At 40.7% G+C, this 26,896-nt stretch overlaps 2 protein-coding genes across 8 annotated transcripts in view; one reads left to right on the forward strand and one right to left on the reverse strand.

Annotated features, from left to right (window-relative positions):
- The window catches only part of SON (SON DNA and RNA binding protein), a 31,004-nt gene extending 13,337 nt beyond the window's left edge, over window positions 1-17,667 (reverse strand). For 3 of the 5 annotated variants that reach the window (XM_061193967.1, XM_061193966.1, XM_061193968.1), the window contains exons 1-6: window positions 17,554-17,667; window positions 14,322-14,488; window positions 6,644-12,562; window positions 5,173-5,333; window positions 3,105-3,251; window positions 2,736-2,924 (exon numbers count right to left, since the gene is read on the reverse strand). In XM_061193967.1, the coding sequence (XP_061049950.1) occupies window positions 2,736-2,924; window positions 3,105-3,251; window positions 5,173-5,333; window positions 6,644-12,562; window positions 14,322-14,488; window positions 17,554-17,630 (6,660 nt within the window). In that variant the 5' untranslated portion in view covers window positions 17,631-17,667. Of the gene's footprint in view, window positions 1-1,936; window positions 2,635-2,735; window positions 2,925-3,104; window positions 3,252-3,428; window positions 4,947-5,172; window positions 5,334-6,643; window positions 12,563-14,321; window positions 14,489-17,553 lie in introns of those variants that run through there. The other 2 variants (XM_061193969.1, XM_061193970.1) reach the window with 2 other exon arrangements.
- Window positions 17,221-26,896, forward strand: part of GART (phosphoribosylglycinamide formyltransferase, phosphoribosylglycinamide synthetase, phosphoribosylaminoimidazole synthetase) — a 29,277-nt gene continuing 19,601 nt past the window's right edge. Inside the window, exons 1-5 of one of the 3 annotated variants that reach the window (XM_061193972.1) lie at window positions 17,221-17,272; window positions 21,392-21,577; window positions 24,336-24,431; window positions 24,910-25,084; window positions 26,168-26,279. In XM_061193972.1, coding sequence (XP_061049955.1) covers window positions 21,433-21,577; window positions 24,336-24,431; window positions 24,910-25,084; window positions 26,168-26,279 — 528 coding nt within the window. In that variant the 5' untranslated portion in view covers window positions 17,221-17,272; window positions 21,392-21,432. Of the gene's footprint in view, window positions 17,273-18,237; window positions 18,298-18,629; window positions 18,717-21,391; window positions 21,578-24,335; window positions 24,432-24,909; window positions 25,085-26,167; window positions 26,280-26,896 lie in introns of those variants that run through there. The other 2 variants (XM_061193974.1, XM_061193973.1) reach the window with 2 other exon arrangements.

Raw genomic sequence — 26,896 nt, forward strand, 5'->3', positions numbered from 1 at the left:
TATGTTGATCCATCCACGTCTATCCACTCATACTTATGTCAAAGAGCACTCATGTGCAAAACAATTGGGGGGATTAAGGATCATAGCAAAGCTGAGATCAAATCTGTGATCTTTGCCTAAATGTTTCATGCTCAAAACTAAAGAACCACAAATTCCATTTACATTTATTAAAATGAAAAAGACTAACAGGTAAAAAAATTCAAAGTACTATTCGGTTAAAATGTTGACCATTTAGAAGAACTTTCCTTTTCTCTATAAAGTCTTTATTTCAACCCCTGACAGGGCATCAAGAGTCAATGCTCCCATAAAATGTCACCAATAGTATTCTACAAACACTGGAATATAGAACATTAATCTTACAAATATATTTATAAGATACAGCTAAATAAATGGAACTAAACATTTTATATTATGAACATTTCCTCTAGGTGTTTCATATTACTTCTAGGTAAAAGTACGGAGACCTGAAAGCAAAAGCAAAATTGTCCCTTTTCTTCCTAAAATTTTGGGATTGTTTTATTTGAAATTATAGTTAACATATATATTTTTTTAGTCTAATCATCTAAGAAACTAGCTTAGAGTTCTGATATCAAATAGTTGTATATATCCTCCCCACAGGAGAAATCTGCTTCATGAACAAAACTTTTTTTCCCCTCCTGCTTTAATAAAAGGCTCCTTTACTTATTATAAAATCTGAATACCCACCTACTCCCCCGTAGGATTTCTCTGGAATAATTCCCCCCAACTTTTCATTCAAATCTGACAACCACTGTTGATGACAGTGTAAGGCACCATGGTTTTAGTGTTAAAACTGAAAATGGCTAAATACTGAAATATATATATTTACACATAAACTCTCAATCAATAAGAACCATAATCACCAGGATTCACTAAGCACTCTCCCGATGTTCAACTGAAGTCAAAATAGTTATGGTCACTTATCGTCCCAGGAAAATCCCTTGGAATTTTGCAATATTTATACGGCTTCACTCTGTTGGAAAATTTTTCTCACATAAATAATCTCCTAATGTTTTTTTCTGTTAATTGCTTAATCTTCAAGAAATTACTAAAAGCGTATGTATCAGAATTTCTAAGTCAGTCTGTTCAGCCCTCTCACCACGGTTTATATTCAGCCTCTACAAGATTTACATCAGTTACAAATGTCAGTTAACCTTTCCCTCTTGAAATGTGCAGGTAGCTTGATTTGGGAATTAGCAACTGAGCTACTCAACTGGCTTCACTAAAAACTGTCCCAACAAGCTATCTATCCTCTCCCTCACTGGTGATGGTATAACTTGCTTCAATTGTTGACCCCCATGTAAATATAGATCATCAACAGTGACTGTAAGTTGCACTGGCCAGTTATGTCCAGCTTCATTGTACAGAACTTGCTCTCTTTTCAAATGCCACAGGTAAAAAGAAAACCACAGTGAAAATGTCACCTGTGAATAGCCCAGGGGAAAAAAAATACTATCAAAGTTTCTGATTTGGGTTCTGTTCACTTTTAACTTTATAAACAGAATTCGTTTATTTGTATTATCAGAGGTGTTTATTGGACGACGATGATATGGCCAATAAAGGGAACCTGTATGTGAAGAGTACAGGTCTCTCTGACCCACATATCCCAGAACTGCAAGGAAAGGAACTGGGGAAGAATTCCTACATTGTAAGGGCATCAGATATCTAATCCAGTCCTTGGACAAATGTCTGGGCTTTGCAAACGAAGGGCAAGAGGTGATGACTAGTCTATGGTATCATTTAAAACTCCCACCCCCCTAGTAAGTCTCCACCCTCCCAGATCCCCCAAGCGTGATTTTGCACAACAAGTTAAATAAAAGTAAACTGTTTATTAAAAGATACAGCAAAGGTACAGATACAGAGATACATACAAAGATACAGATATATATATATATTTACATATATATACAGTCTTGCTGTTTTCATGTGCACTATATTTAGCAGCACATTATTTAATCAGGCGGCATTTTAATGGGGCTGTTTTGACACTTGGCATTATTACCGCGTCATTTTGACAAGATACAACTATAGCCTCCTGGAAATTTCAAGGTGTGAATTCCGCTTCTCCAACTTTTAATAGTAGCAAAAAGGGGAAGGAGAAGAAGGGAAACGGAGTACCAAGGCTGAGCATTAGGTTAAACACAAGAATCCAAAGGGCCAAGGTAGCATAGGGAAGGGAAAATAATTAAAATTAAAGGCTATCTGACAAACAACCCAGAGAAATAGAAACCATTATTTAAGGGCAATGGGCTATGTATCCAAGGTGCTCACATCAGCCTACAATGCCTTTTCCAATCCAGTTCTTGTGTTGAACCTGAGGATCTGCCTCTCTCTGCTCAATCCCTCCACCCAATAAATTTGCTACCACCAAAATCTAGAGCTATAGAGCCTTGAAGCAAAACGGGAAGCTAAATAGTTGTACCTTGGGCTACCTTCCCACAAGTGCAAGGAGGGCCCAATGTTGGGTAGGGATGTGATAACACTGTTCTCTGCAATTCGATGCTTTTCACTTTGTGGCTTGGTTCCACAAAGTGAATTGCATCGAGTTACTGTCAAATGAGAAGCTGCGGGTTGTTTCATCTGTCGTCTAACCCGGCCCTGCCGTTTAACCCGGCCCTAAGAAGAGTGAAACAGAATCCAAATCAGATATAAAATAACAATAAAATGCAGATTCAGGTATATAAAAGGAAAAAATACATAATATTCCTTTTACTTACCTCAGAGGGCAAACTGCTGCTGAAAACATTATCATCCTCTTTGTTTTCTTCACCATTTTTCTCTACAGGAACCCATTCTCCATAAACACTATCTGCTTCTTTTTTCCGATGTTGAGATCCAGATGACACAGGGAATTCTTTTGTTAATGTTACCTGGCTTTTTGGTGGAGTTGGCTTTGCTGCAGCAATCTAAAAAATAATGTTTTTCTTAATTAAAACTCAATAGATGTTCAACATAATCTGAAAATGACTTTGTTCATTATTTCTCACAGTATTTAACCTAAATTAACAACTAAATTCCATTTGAATTTTACTTAAACAGTTCCACAAGTTGTGCTGTTTCACTAGTCCAGAAACACTAATACTCACATTCAGATTGAAAAAAATGGGTTTGGGTTCACTGAGTTTAAAAGGATGATGATAAAAAGGAGGTTCTTCTTCCTCTTCATCCGAAACATGAGGTTTATTCACTATTACATCATCATCTTCTTTACTCTGTGCAATCTGTTTGCATTTCTTAAAAAAGTAAAAACAAACAAAAGATAAACCTTACACTTTATGCAGAGTAACATGTAATTTCTTAAAAGAATCAAAACCACATAAAATCAACTTTCAAAAGTAAAATAAGATTAGTGATAGGTTACAGATACGTAACTTAGCTTACTGGTTACTATTTAAACACACTCTAGTTGGTCAGTCAGTTAACAACATTTATTGAGCACCTACTATGTGCAGAGCACTGTACTGGGCACTGTCCAGGGAATACAAAAAAATAAAGTAGAAGACATGGTCCCTGCTCTCAAGGAGCTTACAATCTAGTTCAACAGACGGAATACATACACATGAGATAATTGAGGAACGCTTTTACAGAGCAACACAATTAACAAGTGCAAACTGATATAATACAAACTGAGTACATAAGTGCTCAAAGAACAAAAGCTTAAGAGAGAACAGAATCAGGCAGAATCTGATAATCAAGGAATATTCCTCCCAGAGTCTAAGCCAGATTTTCATAGTTAAGAACAAGGATTAGCAGGGAAAGGAAAAGAAAGTCACCCATGTCAGGTAGTGGTAAAGAGGTGAGAAAAAACTTATTAGAAGGGACAGAGGGCTGAAGATGAGGCTAAAATATATAGGGAAACACTAAGTGTTCACAAGGTTTTGGATAAGGAGCTTGGATTTGATAAGCAAGCAACAGAAGCCTTCACTAGGTCCTTAAACTTAAAAAAAAATTATAATTCATATTGTAATAAATCTAAGTGAGGAAACAGATTAAGAAACTATATGATCCCCAAATGTATGGCTAAATAAAATCTCAAACACTTGCAACTGGGTTAGATGATAGCATGTCTTTCCATAAATGTTTTGTAGGTTGAGTCTCCAAAGGAATAGAACTCAAGCATGGAATATAAGGCATGATGGGGAGGGTGCAATTGATGAGGTCTGACACGTAAAGCAAAGTCAATTCCGCCTTGAGAAGCAAAGGAACCGACTCCATTACCTGGCTTTATAAAAAGGTCAGAATAAATTTGGGTGGACATGTCTCTATACTAGCAGTAGAATTTGTCATATCCCTTATCAATTGAAAATATTTTAATAGGATAAAAAGCTCATTTAGCCAAAAACACAGAATATACCAAGCTTGTAACCAAGGGGAACAGAATATATTGACAGTGGCAGGCTGGCATAAGGCTAGCCAATAACAAGTTTCAATATCTGAAACAATGTGGTATTTCTGGATCCTAGCAGCAATATTTCAGCGTCCTCCAAAAAAAAACAAATTTTAATAAAATAAAGCCAAAAGACAAAAAAAAAAAAGCCTCAATTGAAAAGATCAAATTCTTAAAAACAAAAATAAGTGTGTTTAAAATATATATGTTACTGCCAAAACCCGAACCGCAGGAAGAACTGATAATGGCCGGCCATTATCACCAATGGCTGGTACCAAACAGCCAAAACCCGAAATGTTGATGCGAAAGAAGTTCCTTTCAGGCAATGGCCAGCTATTCTCATTAATTTCCAAGCTCCGGTGGCAAAAGATCATTTCTGAAGATTGTCTGTGTCTTTGCGTATATGCAGTACACTCGTGGCGATCAGTGAACACGTCGTGAATGGAAACGAAACTGTAGGCGAGCTTCTGCGTGTTGCTCACTCAACACCTCCTCCATTCAAACGAACCGTCCCACTCCTCAGTCAGTTTGGCTTCTAAAACTGGAAAGCAAAAGTAATGGGAAGTAACTTTTAGCTAGCGGAGCTTAGCCATCCCGGATAATGGCCTGCTAAATAGAGCTTCTGCCGCTGCCACGTCTGTATTTCGGGTTTTGGCCACTCGGTGCCAGCCATTATCAGTTCAGCCCACAATTCGGGTTTTGGCACGCTCCAGAGTCAACATCACTGGAATAATCCATTTAAGAATGACAAATTCTGTCTAGCTTACCTCAGTTAGTTCTTCTATAGTAGCTCCTCCTGATTTTTTAGCAACTTTCTCTTCTATTGAAGGTGGAGGTGCAGGCTTTAGGTTTGGCGGTAAAGGAACACCAGCCTTAGCACACATGGCAGCTGCATTAGCTTTGGCTATTTCAAGTAACTGAGCCTTATCTGCAAGAGGAAAATATAAGAAGCAGTTTTCCTAAAAGGCTGTACATTTTGTATTATCTAACGTTTCATATGCTAACAAAATTAAAGGCATCAATTTTCTGCCCTAACTTATAGCTGTGATGAAATCACTCTTTGGCTCAAAGTTTTAAAACAAATGCCCCATATTTAAAAAAGAATTAAGTCCACATTTAGCTTACCATTCAAACACTATACAAAATAGCTAGACTACACAACTATAATGATCACTGCCACACACATTAAGACACACACCTGCCAAAGCCTACTATATTTTCCACAACTATCATGCCCCTTAAATTACTTTCCTTCTAATCTCGGAGAACATTTTAAATCACTCTTTGAGCCCGAGTTCAAAACTGCCACCTTTTCAAAGTAACAAGTCTTAAGTCAGAATTTAACATTCCTCTCCACCGTGCTCCCAAAGTACCTAATCTATACCAGTAATTACAGCAATCATGGCAGTTTTACTATTTGGTAAAAGAGACATATATGCATTTTATCTGTGTCTCTTGTACTAACTTGTAATCACTCATATACTGTTCCTCTGCTTTGAATAAAAAAAGAACTCAGAAACATTTGTTGAACTGAATGCATTCTCCCTTAGGGTTCTGTTAAGATCTTTTTCTTTAGACAACTCTGACCTGGAAATGTCCAATCCACTGGGATAATGATAAATTATCCATTATTATTACACGTAGTCACGCATGATCCATCAAGTTTTAATCACCTCTGCACACTTTTTAAAATTAGGAGAAATTAGAACACTTCATCTTTTAAAAAGCAGACTAAAATCACTTTAACTCCCCATATGCAAAATTCCCTACTCACTTCCATCACCCATTATACCAACCAGAATTATTTTCACAAACATATAACAGTACTGTATTGCCAGTTTAAGACATGTAACTTACTAAAAAAGAAACATTTGATTTTAGGCTTATCTGCAAGAATTTATGTTGGAATACATACAATAACAACCTGAGCAGATACTAGCCTTGTCTTTAACTGGACTTCTACTTGCCATTTTTAGTTATGGAATATGGTTAAAGCAAAAAGAAAGCATTCAAGTATGGAAATACCTTGGTTCTAATTTACTCCAAAGCAGGTCTTTTAAATGCTAATTACAAATGTACCTATTCCTACATTTTCTAAACAGAAGCTAACCTAACTACAAAAATTTAAAGATAGAAATATTTATCCTAAACCAATAACCCCAAATATTCCATTTGACTCACAGAAAAAACTCAGCTTTAAATCATTCTTTAATACCATTAAATTTTTAAATGACTCACTCAAATCCGTCAGACGTTTAGGTGATCTGCCTCTTTCAGAAGACCTGGATCGTTTACGGCGGATGGGAGACCTGCTAAACCTTCTTCTCAAGGGTGTTCGTGATCGCCTTAATCTGACTGGTGATATACTGAAGCTTCGTCTTCTTACCACAGATCTTGATCTTCTCCGACGGCTCGGGGTGCGGCTCCGACGGCTCGGGGTGCGGCTCCGACGGCTCGGGGTGCGGCTCCGTCGGCTCGGGGTGCGACTCCGTCGGCTCGGTGTGCGACTCCTTCGGCTGGGGGTGCGGCTTCTTCGGCTCGGGGAGATGCTAAAGCTCCTTCTTCCCCCAGATCTAGATCTTCTTCGACGACTCGGAGTGTGACTCCGGCTCCGACGGCTTGGGGTGCGACTCCGAGCTCTACCTGTTTTCCGGTTATCCCTGGAGCTTGATCTTTTTCTTTTTCTTTCCCTGGACTTGGATCTGTGCTTTGGGGATCTTTTGCGCTTCTCTTTTGATACAGATCGCCTTCCTCTAGACTTTGATCTTGACCTGCTGCTCCTCCTTCTGCGTCTTGATCGTGACCGTGAACGTGTTTGAGAGCGATGAGACTTGGACTTAGATGATCTCTTCCTTGCCCTAGAACGAGACTCACTGGTGCGCTTTCGCGATTTGTGTTCAGAAGACTTGGAACGCTTACTTCGAGATCTTAACGAAGAGTCCCTTTTCTTCTCTTTCTCACCTTTGTCACGGTTCTTATTTTTCTTGCTTTTTTCATGTGTGTCCTTAACTTTTACAAAAATTTCATAATCATCTTTTTCCTCTGAAGACGACTCTGAAGCTCTTTCTGGTATACTAATTACAACTGGACTGGCAGCAGATTTATCCCGTTCAACTTCACTTGCAAGTAAAGGTCCTTCAATACCAGCTCTAAGGCTTGTAAGACGTTCCATGTCCTTAGGAAGTAATGGTCTCACTAAGTCAGCTTCATTAATATCATCAATGTTGGCAGAAAATCCTGAATCAGACAATATCTCTTTAGTAGGGAGAGGTACCTCTTTATCTTCTCCACTACTTTCTTTAGGACTGAGAGCCACTGCTAATGTCTGGTCACTCTCCTGTATAGGTAATGATCCTTCTGCATCCTTACTGACAAAATTATTAGTAGATGGTATATCAAGATGGATGTCTTTAGCAGGTAAAGGTCCCTCTATGTCAGCTTCACTACCACCACTGGGGCTGGTGGAAATTACCATGTCATGTTCAGTATCTTGAGTAGTTAACAATACTTCAACATCATATTTACTAACTGAACTGAGAGCAGATGCTGTGGCAAATTCAAGACCCTTACCAGTTCCCACTGCATCAGGTTCAAGAGCAAGGGGACCAGTAGAAGACAGAGTCCCTCCTACATCAGTTTCACTAACACTAGGGCAGGTATCCAATACTGTGCATTGTTTAGTCTCACTGGTGGGCAAAATTTTCTCTTCACCAGTTTCACCAACAGCACCAGTGCTGGCAGCAGACACTGTGTTATGTTCCATCTCTTTAGCAATTAAGTGATTATTTATATTAAGGTCTATATTCATATCATTTTCAGTTTCATAAGAGTCATTCTTCAGGTGTCCTTCAGCATGGGGCTCTTCGTCTGAATGCATGGGAATCTCCTGCATGCCAATCTCTGGAGCAAGATTTTGATCGCCAGATAGTAAACTCATTCCTTTTATAACATTAGACTCCAGTATTATTGGTGTAGACTCTAAAACCATCTCAGTTGGTATTACTTGAGTCGGCTCTGAGACAGTGACAGGAGGCTCTGAAATTGTCACAGTGGATTCTTGGACACAAATAGATGGTTCTGAAACAATCACGTTAGGTTGAAGGACTGACACCGCTGGTTCCAGGACAGGCACAGTAGGCTCCAGGGCAGAAACAACTGGCACAGGAACAGTAACATGCTCTGGCTCAGAAAAGGCCAGGGGCTCTGGGACAGCCTCAGCCGGTGGGTCCTGGACAGCCACAGCCACTGGCTCTGGCACAGCCTCAGCCTGTGGCTCTGGAACAGCCATGGCTGGTGGCTCTGAAACAGTTCCAGCTGGTTGCTCCAGGACAGCCACAGCTGGTAGCTCTGAGACAGCCATGGCTGGCAGATCTACAGTGCTCTGAGATGGCTCTGGAATAGGTACTGCTGCCTCCAGCAGGGACATAGATACCTCTGAGGCAACATGTCCTGAAGCCCTCATGGAATCAAAAGTTTCTGCTGCCTCTGACATAACAGAAGGCTCTGATGTTAACACAGTCAGTTCACCTGATGTTGTGGGAGTTTCGGACACCATGTAAGTCACTGGTCTTTCTGGAACAATTTCATGCTCTTCTGCTACAGCAGCAGACTCTACAGGTGTTGACGTGACCAAAGACTCTGGCTCCAGTGGTGGTTCTGGAACAGTCATGGCAGCCTCTGATGCTAACATTGAAGGCTCTGATGCTGATGCTGAATAATTAGCAAGCACTGCCGAAGGCTCTGAAATCTCACTTTGACTCACAGGAGGTTCAGGCAGCGACACAGACTCTTCAGGAGGTAATGCTGGCACCTCAGTAGGCCAAGTATTTTCAGCTGTTAATGCTGACTGCTCAGTGGGTAATGCTGGACCCTCTGGTGGTTCCTCAGGAGGCAATGGCGGTGTCATTGGTGGCTCTTCAGGTGGCAATGGTGGCATTGTTGGAGGCTCTTCAGGAGGCAAAGGTGGCACCATATATGCCTCCGTATATGTATCAGTATAAGAATCGGTGTAAGAATCAGCTGCCATAGACATCATTGAACGATCACCAGTATAAGATGACATCATAGATCGATCAGCTGCAGAGTACGATGACATCATAGACCGGTCAGCAGCAGAGTATGACGACATCATAGACCGGTCAGCACCCATGGACATCATAGATCGGTCAGCCATCGGGGACATCATGGAGCGCTCGTAAGCTGACATCATAGAGCGTTCATAAGCTGACATCATAGAGCGCTCAGCCATAGGGGACATCATAGAGCGCTCATAAGCTGACATCATAGAGCGCTCATAGGCTGACATCATAGAGCGTTCAGCCATAGGGGACATCATAGACCGCTCATAAGACATCATAGAGCGTTCGTAAGATGACATCATGGAACGTTCTGCAGCATAGGACATCATCATAGAACGTCTAGATGCTAACATCAGGGGTCTAGGTGCTAACCTATATGGCCTGGGAGCTATTCTATAGGACCTGGGTGCTATCCTATAGGGTCTAGCTGACATCCTATAGGGATCAGGAGTTAGTCTGTAGGGATCATGGCCTAATCTATAGGGGTCTTGCCCTAACCTGTAGGCATCATGACCTAGCCTATAAGGGTCATGACCTAACCTATAGGGATCTTGAGCTAACCTGTAAGGATCCTGAGCTAACCTGTAGGGATCAGGAGATTTTGAACCCAACATAGCAGAATCTTGGGTACTAGATGCTAACATCTGAGCATCCATGGTACCAGACGCTAACATCTGAGCATCCATGGTGCCGGAAGCTAACATCTGAGAGTCCATAGTGCCAGATGCTAACATCTGGGAATCCATAGAGCTAGTGGCTAACATCTGGGAGTCCATGGTGCTGGTTGCTAACATCTGGGAGTCCATGGAGCTGGTTGCTAACATCTGGGAGTCCATGGAGCTGGTTGCTAACATCTGGGAGTCCATGGAGCTGGTTGCTAACATCTGGGAGTCCATGGAGCTGGTTGCTAACATCTGGGAGTCCATGGAGCTGGTTGCTAACATCTGGGAGTCCATGGAGCTGGTTGCTAACATCTGGGAGTCCATGGAGCTGGTTGCTAACATCTGGGAGTCCATGGAGCTGGTTGCTAACATCTGGGAGTCCATGGTGCTAGAAGCTAACATCTGGGAGTCCATGGTGTTGGACGCTAGCATCTGGGAGTCCATGGTGTTGGATGCTAGCATTTGGGAGTCCATGGTGTTGGATGCTAACATATGGGTCTCCATGGTGTTAGAAGCTAACATATGGGATTCTTGGGCCATCAAGGGATCCACTCCTACTGTTACAGAAGTCTCCCCCACTAATGTAGTAGGCAGCTCCTGTGCTACCGTATTATAGGACTCCAGCGCTGTCGTCGAGGGCACCTCCAGGGACTGCGACACGGTCATCGTTGACAGCTCCGTTGTTGTCACCACAGACTGAACAGAGATCTCCAGCGCCACAGTTGCCACAGGCTGCCCAGGCAACTCTGGCGCCCCAGGCTGCCCTGGCAACTCCAGCACCCCTGTTGCCAAAGGCTGCCCCAAAAGCTCCAGTGCTCCAGCTGCCCCAGACTGCCCCGAGAACTCCAGTGCCCCAGCTGCCATGAGCTGCCCAGGCAACTCCAGTGCCCCAGTTGCCACAGGCTGCCCCGACAACTCCAGTGCCCTAGTTGCCGAAGGCAGCCCTGGCAACTCTGGCACCCCAGTCACCGAAGACTGCCCTGGCAACTCCAGCGCTGTCGTTGCCACTGGCTGTCCTGGCAACTCCAGCACCATTGCTGCCTCAGGCTGCCCCAGCAACCCTGTTGCCGTCGTCACCTCAGGCTGCCCAGGATGTTCCACCGTTGTCATCCCCACAGGCTGCTCCAACTCTGTCGTCGTCACAGGTTGTTCGGTCAACTCCATTGCTACTGTAACCACAGGCTGCCCTGGCAGCTCTACTGCTGCTGTCACCACAGGCAGCCCTGGCAACTCCTGTGCCATCACAGGTGGCTCTGGTACCTCCTGTGGTGGCTCCAACCCCATGGATGGTGCTGGAAGCCCTGGCAATTCCTGCGACAACTGTGGCACTGACGTCACAGAGGGCCCCGGCAACTCAGGCACTGCTGTCGCAGGGGGCCCTAGCAACTCAGGCACTGGGGTAGAAAGGGGCCCTGGCAACTCTGGCACCGGGGTAGCAGAGGGCCCAGGTAACTCCAGCACTGGAGTCACAGGGGGCCCCTGCAACTCCAGCATGGAGGTCGCAGGTGGCCCCGGCAACTCCATCGCTGAGGCCACCGACGACTCCTGCAGCTCCAACGCTGTGGTCTTGGGCAGCTCCAGCATCTCCTGCGGTCTTGTCATGGATGAATCTGCAATCTCCGATGGTACTTCTACAGGCTGCTCTGGCAATCTTAGCACTTCAGTTGCCGATGACTCTGGAAAATCCATTGTTGTCGATGTGCTTGGCTCAGGGTGCACCTCAGTAGGTGTCTCTGATGACACAAGGGTTTCTGATGGCTCTAGCACTTTTGCTACTGGAGGCTCTAACAACATGACCTTTGATGGCTCTAGAGGTGTGCTCTCCAAAGACTTCAGCACAGGCTTCATCTGACACTCCACTGACATTGTTACAACCGGCTCAGATGACTTTAGCACTACTGTTGTAGTAGGCACTGGTGCTGTTGCAAAGGAATCCAGAATCTTTGTCATGGATGGTTCCAGCATTACTGCTACAGACTGCTCTGACTGCACTGAAACTACTGATGTAGATGCAACTGACAGTTCTGCAGTTTTTGTAGCTGGCTTCAGAATTTCTAAGGTGTGTGGCTCTAATACCTCCATTGATACTACAGGAGGTTCTAGCACAAGTGCAGGAGACTCACTGGTGTCAGATAGACCGAACACTCTTACAGGATGCTCCAGTGCCATTTCTGAAGGTTCAGAATCAAACTTCAAAAAGGAATCTGATTCTAAATCTACGTTCCCATCATGATGTGATTTCGGCTTTGATTCAGAGTCTTCTGGCTGTCTTTTATACTTTTTTTCCTTTTCTTTCTTCTTTTTCTTCTTTTTATTTTTGTGCTTTTTATGTTTCTTCGACTTTTTGGTAGGTATTTCATCAGTAGGATCTGTTTGTACAGACACACATCTACTTTTTCTGGAAGCCTCCTTCAAGTCTGAAATTTAGGAAAATTAACTTTGTCAAATATCCCCCAAAATAGATTTATATAAGTCGTATAAACCAAAACTTACATTCCATGTTAAGATACCATAACACTTCTTGTTAAATAAAAGGTTACTAAATAAACTATTTTCCATAAACCAGTCATCTGAAGACTGACACTTTTCCAATACTTCTTTTACAACTGAAACCTGGGTTAGAAATAAGTTCTAAATTTATTACAAAAACTTTTAGAATTACATTAAGATGTGTTTTTACTAAGTTCATTTAAAACAATTATTTTCTCCAGCTCTCACTATACAGCAAATTACTTTTAAACTACAGTTAGGATAAATATCTTTCATATTATTAACTATTAGAATTCCCACAAAAACATACGTTAAAGAACTTTTGTGACTATTTTATAACCCTTATTTATACAGGAAGCAACACAGCACTAGCTCTGGAACACACTGTCTGCTTTTGGATACTGAATCAATTCACCACTCACTAAATGAATAGACGTGGCCAAACTGCTGACACTCTGTCTTCCAGAGTTAGAGGACGAACTCAGTTAAAACATACAAAGTACACTGAATAATGCCTGGCACCAAGTAAGCCCTCAGCAAATGCTAGAGATTGCTTTTATAGTATAAGGTCTGAACAACAAATGTAAAATACGGAACCTGAATTTTCACCCATGTTGCAGTCTAATAAAAATAACATCTCTTCCCCCCAATACTCTTCTAAGTTACTAAGAAATAATTTTTTTAATGTTTCTACTTTAAAAATGATAATAAAGTCATTTGGAGAAGAAAATTCGTACAGCCCTTAACATGTAACTTAAGAACATTTCAATTTGCATATCTAAAAAAAAAAGTGGTTTATAATCCACTTTGTAACCAGATGAGATTTACTCTAATGCCAATATCATATTAGATAAACCTTAGGGATCTTAGCTGATCAGAAATCCAGGTCATCAAGATTATGGAAAAAGCAAATCAACACATGACAAGACCTCCTCCAAAGCAAAATTAATCATTTTCCACTAATTGTTTATTATGTACCAAATGTTAGTTAGCTACATTATATTTCAAGAAAAAGTTGCTAGAGCCATGAATCTAAGCAAGGCTACAGTCTATGCTATTTTTTTTAACCATACTCTATACTAAAAATAAAAAAAGTAAAAAACAAAACCCATACCATGGCCCCCCATTTCCAAAACTAAACAATATTGTTATTTTTGTGGTTGATCATAAATCCATTTCTAAACATCAATTATTTAATCAATTCCCCAAATGCTAAATATCCAGCAATGATTCCTCTCCATTCATTGCACCTTTAAGAGAAGTAGATACAAAAACAAGATAATCTCTAATCTTGAGTTTTAAAATAAAACCTTCCAGGGTTTTAAAATCATTACAGATATGGTCCGGACTCCTGTACCTTCCAAAATTGACATTTATACAATTGTTCAATGAAAACCCACATTCAAAACCCTGGCACTGAGGCACTGTAAGACTGAACCAAATAAAGACAGTTATATTCCACCAGCAAAGTAAACAAATGCATCGATGCTCATGTTCCAGTACAATTGTATTTTCAAAAAAATACTTAAACAAAATCTTCAGTAAATCAATTAAACTAAAAATTAAACTTACTGAAGTTTTAAATCTAATGAACATCTTAAATACCCTGCAATCAAAAAATACTACTGTTAACTATTTAAAAAAAAATCTTAAAGTTTTCAAGACAGCTGATTATCTCCAACTTACCTGGCTTATATCGTAGTTCCGTATCTAAGACCCCAGAAAGTACTTCCTCTATCTTCTGAACTATTTCTTCATTTGGTAGGCTCCTGGCAGAAGCAGCTGCATCACCTGCCTGGTTTCCTTCAATAGGTGTATTTGTTTCACCATTGAGCTGGCCTTCACTCCTTCCACTTTACAAGAAAAGTTACCAAAATTCATTAATATTTTTATCATGCCATATAATAAATTAATATTTGTAACTCAACTGATTAAAACAATCTTATTTGTACACTTCACCATTTTATATTTATTTTGGATGCTACTCCCCATCAACAGTGCTTCCTTAACACTATCTACTTACAGTTGGTACATTTTTATTTTCACATGATTAAAGTTTTCAGAACTGTGAAAGTTAAGAAAAAGTCTTTAAAACAGGTTTCTAAGCTCATCTTTTTTTTTTTTTTTTAAACAAAATACTCCCCAACCAGCATATTTATCTCAGGGGAGGAAAATTATTATTAAGATCACAATCACAAAACCAAAGAAAAATACATGACCTAACATTACGGTAGAAGCTATAGCCACAGTAAAGCCACACTTGTGCATGGATCACAATCACCATCAGCAGTATCAAGGAACACAACTTTAGCCACAGACACATTAAGTCAAAATCAGGTTTAGACTGATCAGACGTGCTGAAATGCCATAATGTTGAAAAGGAAAAATACATTTATATAATTTTCACCCAATTATCAAAAATCATGTAAAACAACTCATTTATATTAACAGTAAATGAATCACTTATTTTCAATTCACAAGGTCAAAAGAATCTTAACAGACATAAAAACATATCATTTACTTAGTCATTTGTACTATTTTGTGTAAATTTACAAAATTGTTTTGAAAAATACTTTAAACAGCACGTTTGACTTAATGTAACTTAAATTTTAGGTAACAAAATGGGTCGACAATTATGCTCCACTACCTGATAAAAGTCTGAATGGTCAAAAAACAGAAAAATTCAGTAGTTAACCAAGTGTTAATAAGGAACATTTGGTTTTCTAATAAAATTAATCATACAATAGCAATATGTAACATTTATTAACTATTAATTAGGGTTACACGGTTCTACATTTTCAAACTCATTTATCCTAACAAAACTCTAAGATCAGCACTATTGTTCTGATGAGTTAAATGAGGAAAATGAGGCACAGAGAAGACAAAAAAACCTAGCTGAACGTCATACATCTATTAAGAGGTAAAGCTGGTATTCAAAACCAGAGCTAATACTTTTAACCATCTATATATAATAACTTCAACTGTCTAAATGTCAGTCTCCTCACCCAAACCCATATTCATAAAAGTAAATCAGAAAAAAAGGAACTATAGTTCATTGAAATGGCAAATAATCAAAAACTTGTTTTGATACTGACAATATATAGCATAATATTTGAAAAGAAGCTTAATATTCCTCTAGTAATAAACTGCTTTATCTCATATTCTTTTTAAACTTTCTTCCTGGAGCTCATTTACATTTTTCCTAAGCACTTACACAGTGCGTACCTTACTAAAAAGACCACGGATTTAAAAATCAGAAAAGTAGGGCTAAAAAAAAAAAACCTGTCAGTCTATAACAAAGTAATCATCTTAAAGCTGTGAGGATGCCTACTGAACTGCTGAAAAGGGGTGGAAATTTCAAAGCACCTAAATATCCATCAATACAATCCTACAACAGAATTCTATAGAGCCATGAAAAATGTTTCAAAGACTACTGAGACTGATGAAACACAAACGTGTTCACAATATATGGGTGAAAAAAACAACCAACACAAAACAAGATGATCACACTTCACAAAACATGTGCATCTGTATGCACAAGAAAAAAATGAAAGAACATAAAAATCAATAACCATTTGGTGTTTTAAAATTTTCTTTCCTCTATTTTTTCTAAACTTTCCACAACAATAACACTTCTAATACAAAAACTGAATTTTAAAAGGTATAGAAACAAGACATTACAACCAGCAAACACAACTACTTAATACATGCAACTATTAAAAAGTTTTCAGGAAAATTATATTCCCTTGACTCAGGTCGTTTCTCATCATCCTAAAAATAACCAGCATATAACAAAATTTTAAAAAAGAACTAAATCAATGAGACGATCTATTTCCCAATGAAAAACAATATATCCTGGAAAAATATTACAGCAATACTGTATCATTGCCCCAATAACCTTACGTTAATTTGAGCGCTCAGTTTACAAATGCGTTTTCGGCTGATTTTCAAATTCACGTTACGTCTGGTTCTTGCTCTCAACTTTTAAAATACAACCAGCAATACATTTGAACTCGGAACAAATATTTACGTTATACAAAGCAAAAAGGCAACCACTGAATAACAACATGACCCACGCGATTTTCGTTTCTGAGTAAGCAAGTATTTCTTTGAAAATCTCTTCTCATTCAAATTGTGGGGAAGCAAGGGTAAACCAGTAGCAATGACAAAAGTAGCGTGTTGGTCAAATATGTCAATTGGGTCAGGGACGGCAAAAATATTTAGAGATACACACGAAGTCCACTTTCCGCTTGCTAAATTAAAAAAATTACCACTAATGCAAAATCCCCTTCCATCCTCACCTCGAATATTCTGTCAAAGTAGCTAACATTAATTTGAACTGTTTTAATTTAAATTTCCAATCTATTAAACTATTAGAATGCTACCTGGTGGAAGCCACAGAACAGTGGGATCCAAATAATCTAATTAAAGGATCCCGACCCCCAAACGGTCTGAAGCTTGCAATAATAAAACGGATTTAAGATTACCCAAGAAACGGCCGTTAGACCCCTTTCCGGTCAAAGACACCGGCCGGCGAAATCCGCGGAGGCAGAGAGGGGGAGGGGAAGCGCCGCGGCGGAGGAGGAGCTGAGGAAGGAACTAGGCCCTTCCCTGGTGGACAACCAGGCCTACAGTAGGTAAATGGTAGGGGATGACCAAACGGGGGAGAAGCCTGAGCATCCTAACTCGGTTCTAGACGAGGGAGCCTGGGATTACCTCGGAAAGGGCGAAGTTCCTCGCTGGGAAGGGAGGGAGCGGACGGGGGTGGGGGGGGGCCGGAAAATGGATCCCAGGCCCAGGCGGGGCTGTAGCCGGGCCTGAGACGAGGAACGACAGCGTCCCTGAAGAAAGGTGCCACGGACGGCTACCTGAGGCCCTATCGGTCCCTTGGGGGCAGAAGAGTCTGGGAAGCGTTTACCTTGAAAGCTCCTGTTGAATTTCCCGGAATTTACTGACCACGAAAGACCTAAAAATCTGCTCGATGTTGGTCGCCATGGCGTCCGCTCCGTTCTCTCAACTCCTCCTCACTAGTCCTCCAGGCTCCCAGCATGCCTCGGGAGGAGGCGCAGCGGCCAATTCCGTTTCTTGCCGTCCTGATTGGCTCCTGTGGGAGCGCCCAGTCTGGCACGCTCCGCCTCTGAACCAATCAGTGAGCACGGCCCCGCTCTCCTCCGCTGTTTCTGAGCGTCTGGGGTAGAGCTGCTGACGTTTGCGCCGCGCACGACTATGTCCGCCATGTTAGTGACTGACGCAGGCGCCATTACAGGAGAAGTCTCTCTAGAGGCGACTGTCAGCTGAAGTTGTCAGTCTTAAACAGTGTTTGGGGGCCTTAAAAGGTTTATTTTGGTCACTAAACACCCTAGATTAAATTCCGTGAGGAAAGGGAGCAAGGAGAGCAACATGGTGTTTGACCGGGGCCTCCAACGTTCCCGGATGGCACCGAGTTTCGGCAGGGAGATCCATCCGGGAAAGCATTAATCAACGCCTGCCCCCATACGAAGAACACGTTTTTACCGCCATCTGCCTCCCGTGGCATCCTATAATTGGCCTCGGCTTTTTTTTTCGTTTTAGCATTAGGCCAGAGGTCCTGAACCACGTGTGTTCAAACCTTGGTGCATTCTAATCTCGTCAGGAGCCAGGCGTGTCACGAGACTTTTGCACGGTAGCTGTTCAGTCCTGACTCGTGAGCAACACACAATTAACTGAACATGGGTTAAGCATTTTGGCGCTCCCCCTCCTCAGAGCTCAGGAGGCTCTGGAAGAAGCGAAAAGACGTTACGTGGCACCTGACACTACAGTGTTACACTGTAAACTTGCTAGGGCTAGGGAGCTTTGCCCTGGGGGAGGTTCAGGCCGCGCCCGAGAGCCGGAGGGAATCACTCTTGATTACCTCGCGGTGGGGCCCACTGGCCGCGCCGACCAATGGGGAAGCGAAGCCAGCCGGGGGCGGGGCGGGGCGGGTGGGCGGGGGGCGTGCGCGCCGGATCCCATCGGCGGACTTCCGGCGCGCGGCGGGCTAGTGGGCTCAGAGCGCTCAGCGAGGGTCTAAGTGCGAGCGCCCAGACCGACTTCGGTACGTGGGTAAGTTTCCTCCGCTTTTCAGGAAAGTACATTTACGGTTTGATTTGGGGATTACTATCAGGAATTGGATGAAACTGTAGGAACTGGTTTGGCGGTAGGGACTGTCCTCTTATTTTTAATCGCAGTGGGTGAGGGTTGGCCATGTGCTTTTCAGTTTTAACTGAGGTTTACATTGGATCTATCACTTTCTCTGCTTTGTAAGATGTCAGGGCCTTTTTGCATCTTTCTGCTTTTTTTAGGTTTTTTAGGTCATGCACCTAAATTGCATATTTTCTCATTATGCATCCTTTGTCTCTAGCAGATTACTTAGTCCCATTTTGTAGTTGGTTTCTACCTTATTTTATTCACCAAGTCCTTTGTGTTTTGTTTTGTTTTCTTTTTTTGGCAATGCTGCACAGCATGCAGTATCTAAGTTCCCTGACTAGGGATGGAACTCAGGCACCCTGCAGTGGAAGCGCAGAGTCGTAACCACTGGACCGCCAGGGAAGTCCCAATTCACCAAGTCCTTTGAAATGGCTTTTCCTGGCTCTCTAATTCTCCTCGTGTTACCCATTTAGATGACTGAGGCCCAAGAAGGTTAAGTCCCTCAAGGTATCCCAGCTAGGGAGTCTTAACTCCTTAACTCAAACCTAGGCAACTCTGGCTGGCGGCCTCCTAGCCACTCCTGGGTGTAGATTCCCTCAGGCTGAGTCCTAATCCTATTTCAGAGATCCGCGGCAGTAATCAGGATAATTTCCCTTCACTGACCCTCTTATTCAAACTAAACATAAATGTTTTCTCTAGATTTAAAGATACGTTCATTTCAGATATTTCAATACACACGGCAAGTCTGTGTTTTCCATTAAGCTAAAATAGTGTTTTTCTCTCTGATGATAATTTAGTAATTTTTTTCTTCCTCATATTTTCAACTGTTAAAGAGTATCTGAAGCAAAATTGGTTCTGTTGGAATCCAGGCTACATCCCCATTTATCTATGTGACCTGCAGCAAGTTACATAACCTAACTGAACCTTAGTTATTTATCTGCAAAGCGGGCATGGTAATCCTATCTGCCTCACAGAATTCTTAAGATTAAGTGAAGTAATTTGTGAAAAGCATTTAGAATAGCATCTGGCACGAAGTAAGTGCTCAAAAGGTCTTCTTTATATTATCAAATTATATTTTTCTTTAAATGTGTAATGCTAGCATCTCACAAGAAGTAACTGATTTCAGTTTTTCCTGTTATCAGTTTGCCTTCTACATAATTACATGTCTTCTGAAAACTAGTAAATGAATGTGACAAGTTATTCATTCCTTTGGCTTTTTTTTTCTTGTTAGAATTTCTTTCTCTCCCTAAAGCATCAATTTGGCAAAAGTAATAAATAAAATATAGCAGGTTAGCATTTACTACTGCTGAGTGTAAGAAATTGTACTAATTGTTTATAAATGTCACTTCAATTCTTACTAGGCCTCATAAGACAAATTTTCTTAAGTCCACCTTTTAAGATGTGAAGAAATTGAATTGCAGGTAGTAAGAGCTTAACCAGGGTCACACTGTTAGCTTGAGAGATAGTTGCCCATCCTGCCCAGGATCAAATGTCAGAACTAAGCAAGACGTGTTCAAATTTGATTTTTGCTTTCTCTACCAATTTTCTGGCATATTGCACTAACTTCTTAAATAGGGGTCAGCAAACTACTGCTCTTGTGCCAATCCTTCCTACTACCTGTTTTTGTACAGTCCACCAAATAAGAATAGTTTTTACATTGTTAAATGTTTGTGGGAAGAAAAGGAAAAGTGGTGTTTCTGTGACACATGACAGTTATACAAAATTCAAATTGCAGTGTCCATAAATACAGTTTTATGGAAACACAGCCACAGTTATGCTTTATAAACCTCTGATAGCTTCCTGTTACTTAGAGCAGAAGTAGGCAAACTATGACCTACAGCCAACTGCCTATTTATGTAAGTTTTTACTGGACATAGCCTGGCCACATTTGTCTCTTGTCCAAGGCAGCTTTCATACTACAGTGGCAGAGTTCAGTAATTGCAACAGAGACTATATGGCCCTCAGAAAATATTTACTGTTTGACCTTTTACGGGCTCTAGTCTTAAACATTTCTTTGAATTTATTGTAACTTTGAAGTCTATTATTTATAAGACTAAAGGTTTAAAAAGTTATTTTCAATTTGGTGTCTAAATTTAAAACATTAAGATTCATTTTTAACTGAGGTTTGATGATTTTTAAATCTTCTAAAAGTGAAGCCCAGGGACTTCCCTGGTGGCCCTGTGGGTGGGAGTCCGCCCTCCCAATGCAGGGGGCCAGGGTTCGATCCCTGGTCCAGGTAGCTGGATCCCGCATGCATGCCGCGGCTAGCAGTCTGCATGCCGCAACAAAGATCCCACGTGCTGCAGCTAAGACCCAGCACGGCCAAGATAAATAAATAAAAGTGAAGCCCAAAGAAGGGTGATTGTTCATAGATTTTGTTTTAATGAAATAAGGAGCTTTAAAGTACCGCTCTAATCCTTAAGAGTACACAGTCATATTTCTCAAATTATGAATCCTAGTTTTCCACAAATGAATTGCTGGGATAAAATGTTATTTGTATGATTATAAATGACTACTTAAATCATATTTAGAAATCATGGTTTCTAAAGTATATGTATTCTAAACTATCAACTGTGGTTTTCTTTCTGCAGCTTTCATTTTCCTGCTGAATTCCTGCTTTGCAGACTGAGGAATGGCAGCCCGAGTACTTGTAATTGGCAGTGGAGGAAGGGAGCATACTCTGGCCTGGAAACTTGCACAGTCTAATCATGTCAAGCAAGTGTTAGTCACCCCAGGAAATGCAGGCACTGCCTGCTCTGAAAAGATTTCGAACACTGGTAATCATTTTTTTGAAGTAAAACTGAATGATTGTAAATGATAAACTGTCACTCACAACTCTTTTTTTTTTTTTTTAATTTATTTTTATTTATTTTTGGCTGTGTTGGGTCTCGTTTCTGTGCGAGGGCTTTCTCCAGTTGCGGCGAGTGGGGGCCACTCTTCATCGCGGTGCACGGGCCTCTCACTATCGCGGCCTCCCATTGCGGAGCACAGGCTCCAGACCCGCAGGCTCAGTAGTGGTGGCTCACGGGCTTAGTTGCTCCGCGGCATGTGGGATCTTCCCAGACCAGGGCTCGAACCCGTGTCCCCTGCATCGGCAGGCGGATTCTCAACCACTGTGCCACCAGGGAAGCCCCCCACAACTCTTCTTTGTAAAGGTCAATTGCTGTTCAGATTTGAATGCTTTTTTTAACCCAAAAATTTATGTGGTAATTTGAATACTTGCCATATGTTGTAATTTAAGGTATCCTGTTGTTCAGAGTGTATCATTTTCTTACCTTAAATTATTTTAAACCTTATAAAACACGTCCACTGAAAAAGTTACAAAATGCCTAATATTGGTTAAAGGTGTTTTGGTGTATATTTTGGGGAATGCAAAATTGAGCAGTGCTATTAAATGTAAGTTCTGGCAATTCTTACTCCATAATAGATCTCAGCCTTCATCTCTTCCACTGGTAAATAGGAAAAGATGATCAGTTCTTATGCTGCATTAAATTCTTCAGTGACTTCTCATAGTAGTTAGCATAAAACTCAAACTCCTGTCCTTACAAAAACCTCTGTGATCTGACCTCTGCCTGCCTTTCCAGCCTGATCTTTTATAGCCCTTGTTTTCTTTTCACTGTGCTCTATCCATGCAGTCCTGCCAGTATCCCAAACAGAGCTGCCTTGGACTTTGTTCTCACTCCTAGCATGACTGGCTCCTCATCATTCAGGTCTCAACTTATGTTACCTTCTCAAAGAGGACTTTCCTAAAGTTTCTAAGTAAAGCATGTTCACCCCCCAATTCATTTGTTTTCAATCATGAACTATTATCTGTATCTTCTTTTACTTTTGTCTGTCTCCTATCTTCATTTCCCTCCTAGAACATAAGCTCTAGAATGTAAACTGCATGAGGGCAAGGAAGTCGCATGTCTTTTTTTAAAATAAATTTATTTATTTATTTATTTTTGGCTGCGATGGGTCTTCGTTGCTGCGTGTGGGCTTTCTCTAGTTGTGGCGAGTGGGGGCTACTCTTCGTAGCGATTAACAGGCTTCTCATTGCGGTGACTTCTCTTGTTGCAGAGCACAGGCTCTAGGTGCACAGGCTTCAGTAGTTGTGGCTCGCGGGCTCTAGAGCACAGGCTCAGCAGTTGTGGCGCACGGGCTTAGCTGCTCCGCGGCATGTGGGATCTTCCAGGACCAGGGCTCGAACCGGTGTCCCCTGCATTGGCAGGCAGATTCTTAACCACTGCACCACCAGGGAAGTCCCGTGTCTCCTGTCTTATTTTGCACTGTGTGCACTGTGCCTAGTACCCTACGTGGCACATAATATTTATGGAGAGAACATAGACCCAGCAAGCTACCAACTGGGAGAAGATAATTGTGTACATAGGAGCAAAAATAATAAGAAAATGATAAATAAGAAAATATCTGCTTCCCTGGGATCTTAACTCTGGGAGTGAGGTATTGTATTTTTTTTTTTTTAAAGAAATGGCACATTTTATCTAGATGCAATTGATGTTATACAGACCAGCCCATGAAAATCTCCCAATATTGTCATGAGGCTGCTATCACTTGTAGTGACAGGTTAGGTGTGTCATCTTCCTCTTGCCACCCTTTGCTGTGCTGAGGTAGTTGGCTCTGTTCAGCCCAGTTGTGTTTGCAGCTACTAGCCCAGAGTGCATGGTACTCCATCCTTATCCCACTCAGGCAGTTCCTGTAGATTGAGAACTCTACCTTTTCTGCACTTATCCCCTACACATCACAAATACCACGTATGTACAGAGACTTCATCCAGCTTAAGAATGGTGGCCCAAATAACAGTGAAGCAGAAGAGCGCCTATAGAATCTACTCATGATTAATATATGGTTGATCCTACTACTACGTAGAACTCCCATCAAGAAAGAAAATTTACCTGGCTTGTACATTGGAGAAGTGAGCTAGGTCTTAAAAGTCATCCTTCAGTTCTTAGCTTAAACGTCTTTGCACAGAGACCCTTTCTGGCTTAATCAGAAATAGCCTCCCAGTTTACCTCACATCAGATTTGCCTAATTGTTCACATTTTGTATTATTTTGCTTGGATATTTATAACTCAGCATTCCCACAGTGAAATATAAGCATCTTAAGTGTAGGGACCCTGTTTGTGTTTACATCTTAACCTGGTGACTAGGACAGTATCTAGCATATAGCAGTTCTCAGTAAATCTTGAATGAATGACATTTAAAAGACCAGTTTCTGAGTATATTCTCTGATACACTTTTTTGTTTACAATCGACACTAGCAACATGAACACCATAGTCAAGAAAGTACCTTATAGCTCTTGGAAAACTTACTCAGTTCTCTGCTATCACTGTAGTGATAGCAGAGAACTGAGCTTTGTTGGTTAGCCTAATGTACTGTGCTCTGAATTGCTCATGGTGAAACTCATCTGTACCAGTAAAAGAAAACCAACAATTTAATAGGCATACCAAAGTATAGTACTTAGATTTCAGAAAGACAGTTAACTTAAAGAATGTTTTTATAAACAAGGTGGGTTTGTTTCTTTTTTCTTTTCACAGACATCTCAATCAGTGATCACACTGCCCTTGCACAGTTCTGCAAAGATGAGAAAATTGAATTTGTAGTTGTTGGACCAGAGGCACCTCTGGCTGCTGGTAAAGTTCATTTCTGTTTATTATTATGGTATACACCGTGCCAACAGGAGCTTGGAGATCATCTCATCTAATACATTTTACAGATGAGGATTTCTAATATAATACACTGAAAAAGCTTTCACCCTCTTGAAATTTATGGATTCTAGGATTTTTTTTCCCCCCAAGCATCAGTAGTATGAATGATAAGACTAAATTTGAATGAGAGATCAAATTTGCAGCTGTGGGAAATATTTTGTGTTTATTCTGCTCTATTCTGGTGTCTATTTAATAATCCATATATTTGAATATCACACATGATTTTTGTTGGATTTGAATCATGTGTCAGTAGCATTTTGTTTATATCCTATAGAAAACATGAAAAACATAGTTATTCTCTGCCATTTGCCTCATCTCAGTGTATATTTAGCCTGATCCTAATTCTTCAGAATGAAAAGGCCCTGCAGAAAGCTGGGCTGAGGCTGCTTGTTTCCGCCCCTAGGAATTGCTGGCAGCCTGGCGTCTGCAGGAGTGCGGTGCTTTGGCCCGACAGCAGGAGCAGCTCAGTTAGAGTCCAGCAAGAGATTTGCCAAAGAGTTCATGGACCGACATGGAATCCCAACTGCACAGTGGAGAGCCTTCACCAAAGCTGAAGAAGCCTGCCGCTTCATTATGAGGTAAACAGAAGATAGCCTGTGAAGGGCACTTGTTATATGATATTTGAATATAGGGGTCACTTTTATGTTACGAGTTTATAGTAAGATAATTCTAGGGGAAAACTCATAGGATGTAGATTGCCTTTTTCCAACATCAAAATAAAATGGGATTTACTCTTGCGGCCTTCCAGAAAGATAAAGTTTTTTTTTTGAGATAAATTTTTTAATGTTTGTTGCTGAAGAGTTTCTAGGGGAAAAGGATACACTTGGTTCTATAGGTGTGCCCTCTTAGCCAAATTGACACAGTGGCATCTTACCACATAAAGGATAGTGATTTTTTTTCATCAATAATTAACTAGAGTGAGGAATCATCACTTGGCCTTCTGCCACCACTGTTCAATCCTAAATCTTAAAATTAAACATCCTGTTCTCTATTATATGGAGAACATTGAGCAACAAATGAATGTTGGTAGATACATGCCTTTGCCCCCTATTTTTGTTGACACTTTTCCTTTTTACCTGGTATGTTTTCTTTTTAGTTGGGTCAGTTTCATTCTTTGTTTTTTCTTCATCCTACATTGAATTTTATTATTTCCTAGTAGCCAGATACCTTCCAAGTAACAATTTTGTTACTTACTTTGGGTAAGTCTCCTTCTAGATCTCCAGTTCTACTCAACAGAAGAAACTACCAACAACAGTTTCTTATGTGTACTTGGAGAAATGATCTGTGTATCCATGCTTATATTGGTCTTATACAGCTACATCTTTTACTTGAAGGAGAGCATGATTCATTACTTCGTATTGTATCTTAAAGGTCATTCCATATTCATGCTATGCAACTGCTGTTTTCCCCCACAGACTTTGCTTATATGATCTCATGATAAGTGAGAAAAGCAAAACTGTATGTACCATATGACCACAACTATAAAGGAATACATAGGAAAAAAAAATCCTGGCAGGAAGTACATCAAAATGGTGTTAGCAGTTTTTTTTTTTTCTGCTTTTCAGTTGTTGCTATAGCATATCATTACACAATCCCAAAGCATTTTAAACTTTTGAATCTTAAAGATTTATTGGATATTGAAATTTACTCTGTCTTCACAGTGCAGACTTCCCTGCTTTGGTTGTGAAGGCCAGTGGTCTTGCAGCTGGAAAAGGGGTAGTTGTCGCAAAGAGCAAAGAAGAGGCCTGCAAAGCTGTACAGGAGATTATGAAGGTAAGTTGATCCCTCTTAAAAAGTTTATAATTTTCTAGTCACACTGGATAAATAAATACTCTTAAGCTTACAAATATTCCTCAAGGCAAGGAAAACGTATAGCAAACACAGTTATTTTTCATAGTACTATGTATTATAATCCATCTCTATAAAAGGGTTATTACACATCTACACTGATGGCTAAACGATGATTCTGTTCTTTGCAAGTAAGTTCTGTCTAGCATCCTTTGTTGTCTGCTCCGAAAGGTAGAAAGTCCTCAGACTACAGAACATATAAATAAATACTCAATAATCCATGAGGACAAAAAAAGTATTTATCCTTTGTGTCTCAGGTCTAAGAAAAGTGAAGCAATGAATTAATATACTTTGCTTTTATGATCCGTCTTGGTTGTTGTGGGTTTCTCCCCCTTGTGGAAATCTGTTTTCACAGACATTAGTATAATTATTGTAAGCAAACATAATTATAAGTCAGAAATAAGAGTTAAATGCTAATGATGAAAACATCTGTTTTTTTGTTAACCTTATTTGAAACTGGAAAGCTGGATCCCCAGAAGAGTTTTAATGATGTGTTCATCTCATCTGTACCAGTGCTAACTCTACATCATTGCAACTCTGAA

Source organism: Eubalaena glacialis, chromosome 6, assembly GCF_028564815.1.
Source record: "Eubalaena glacialis isolate mEubGla1 chromosome 6, mEubGla1.1.hap2.+ XY, whole genome shotgun sequence".
Lineage (NCBI taxonomy): Eukaryota > Metazoa > Chordata > Mammalia > Artiodactyla > Balaenidae > Eubalaena > Eubalaena glacialis.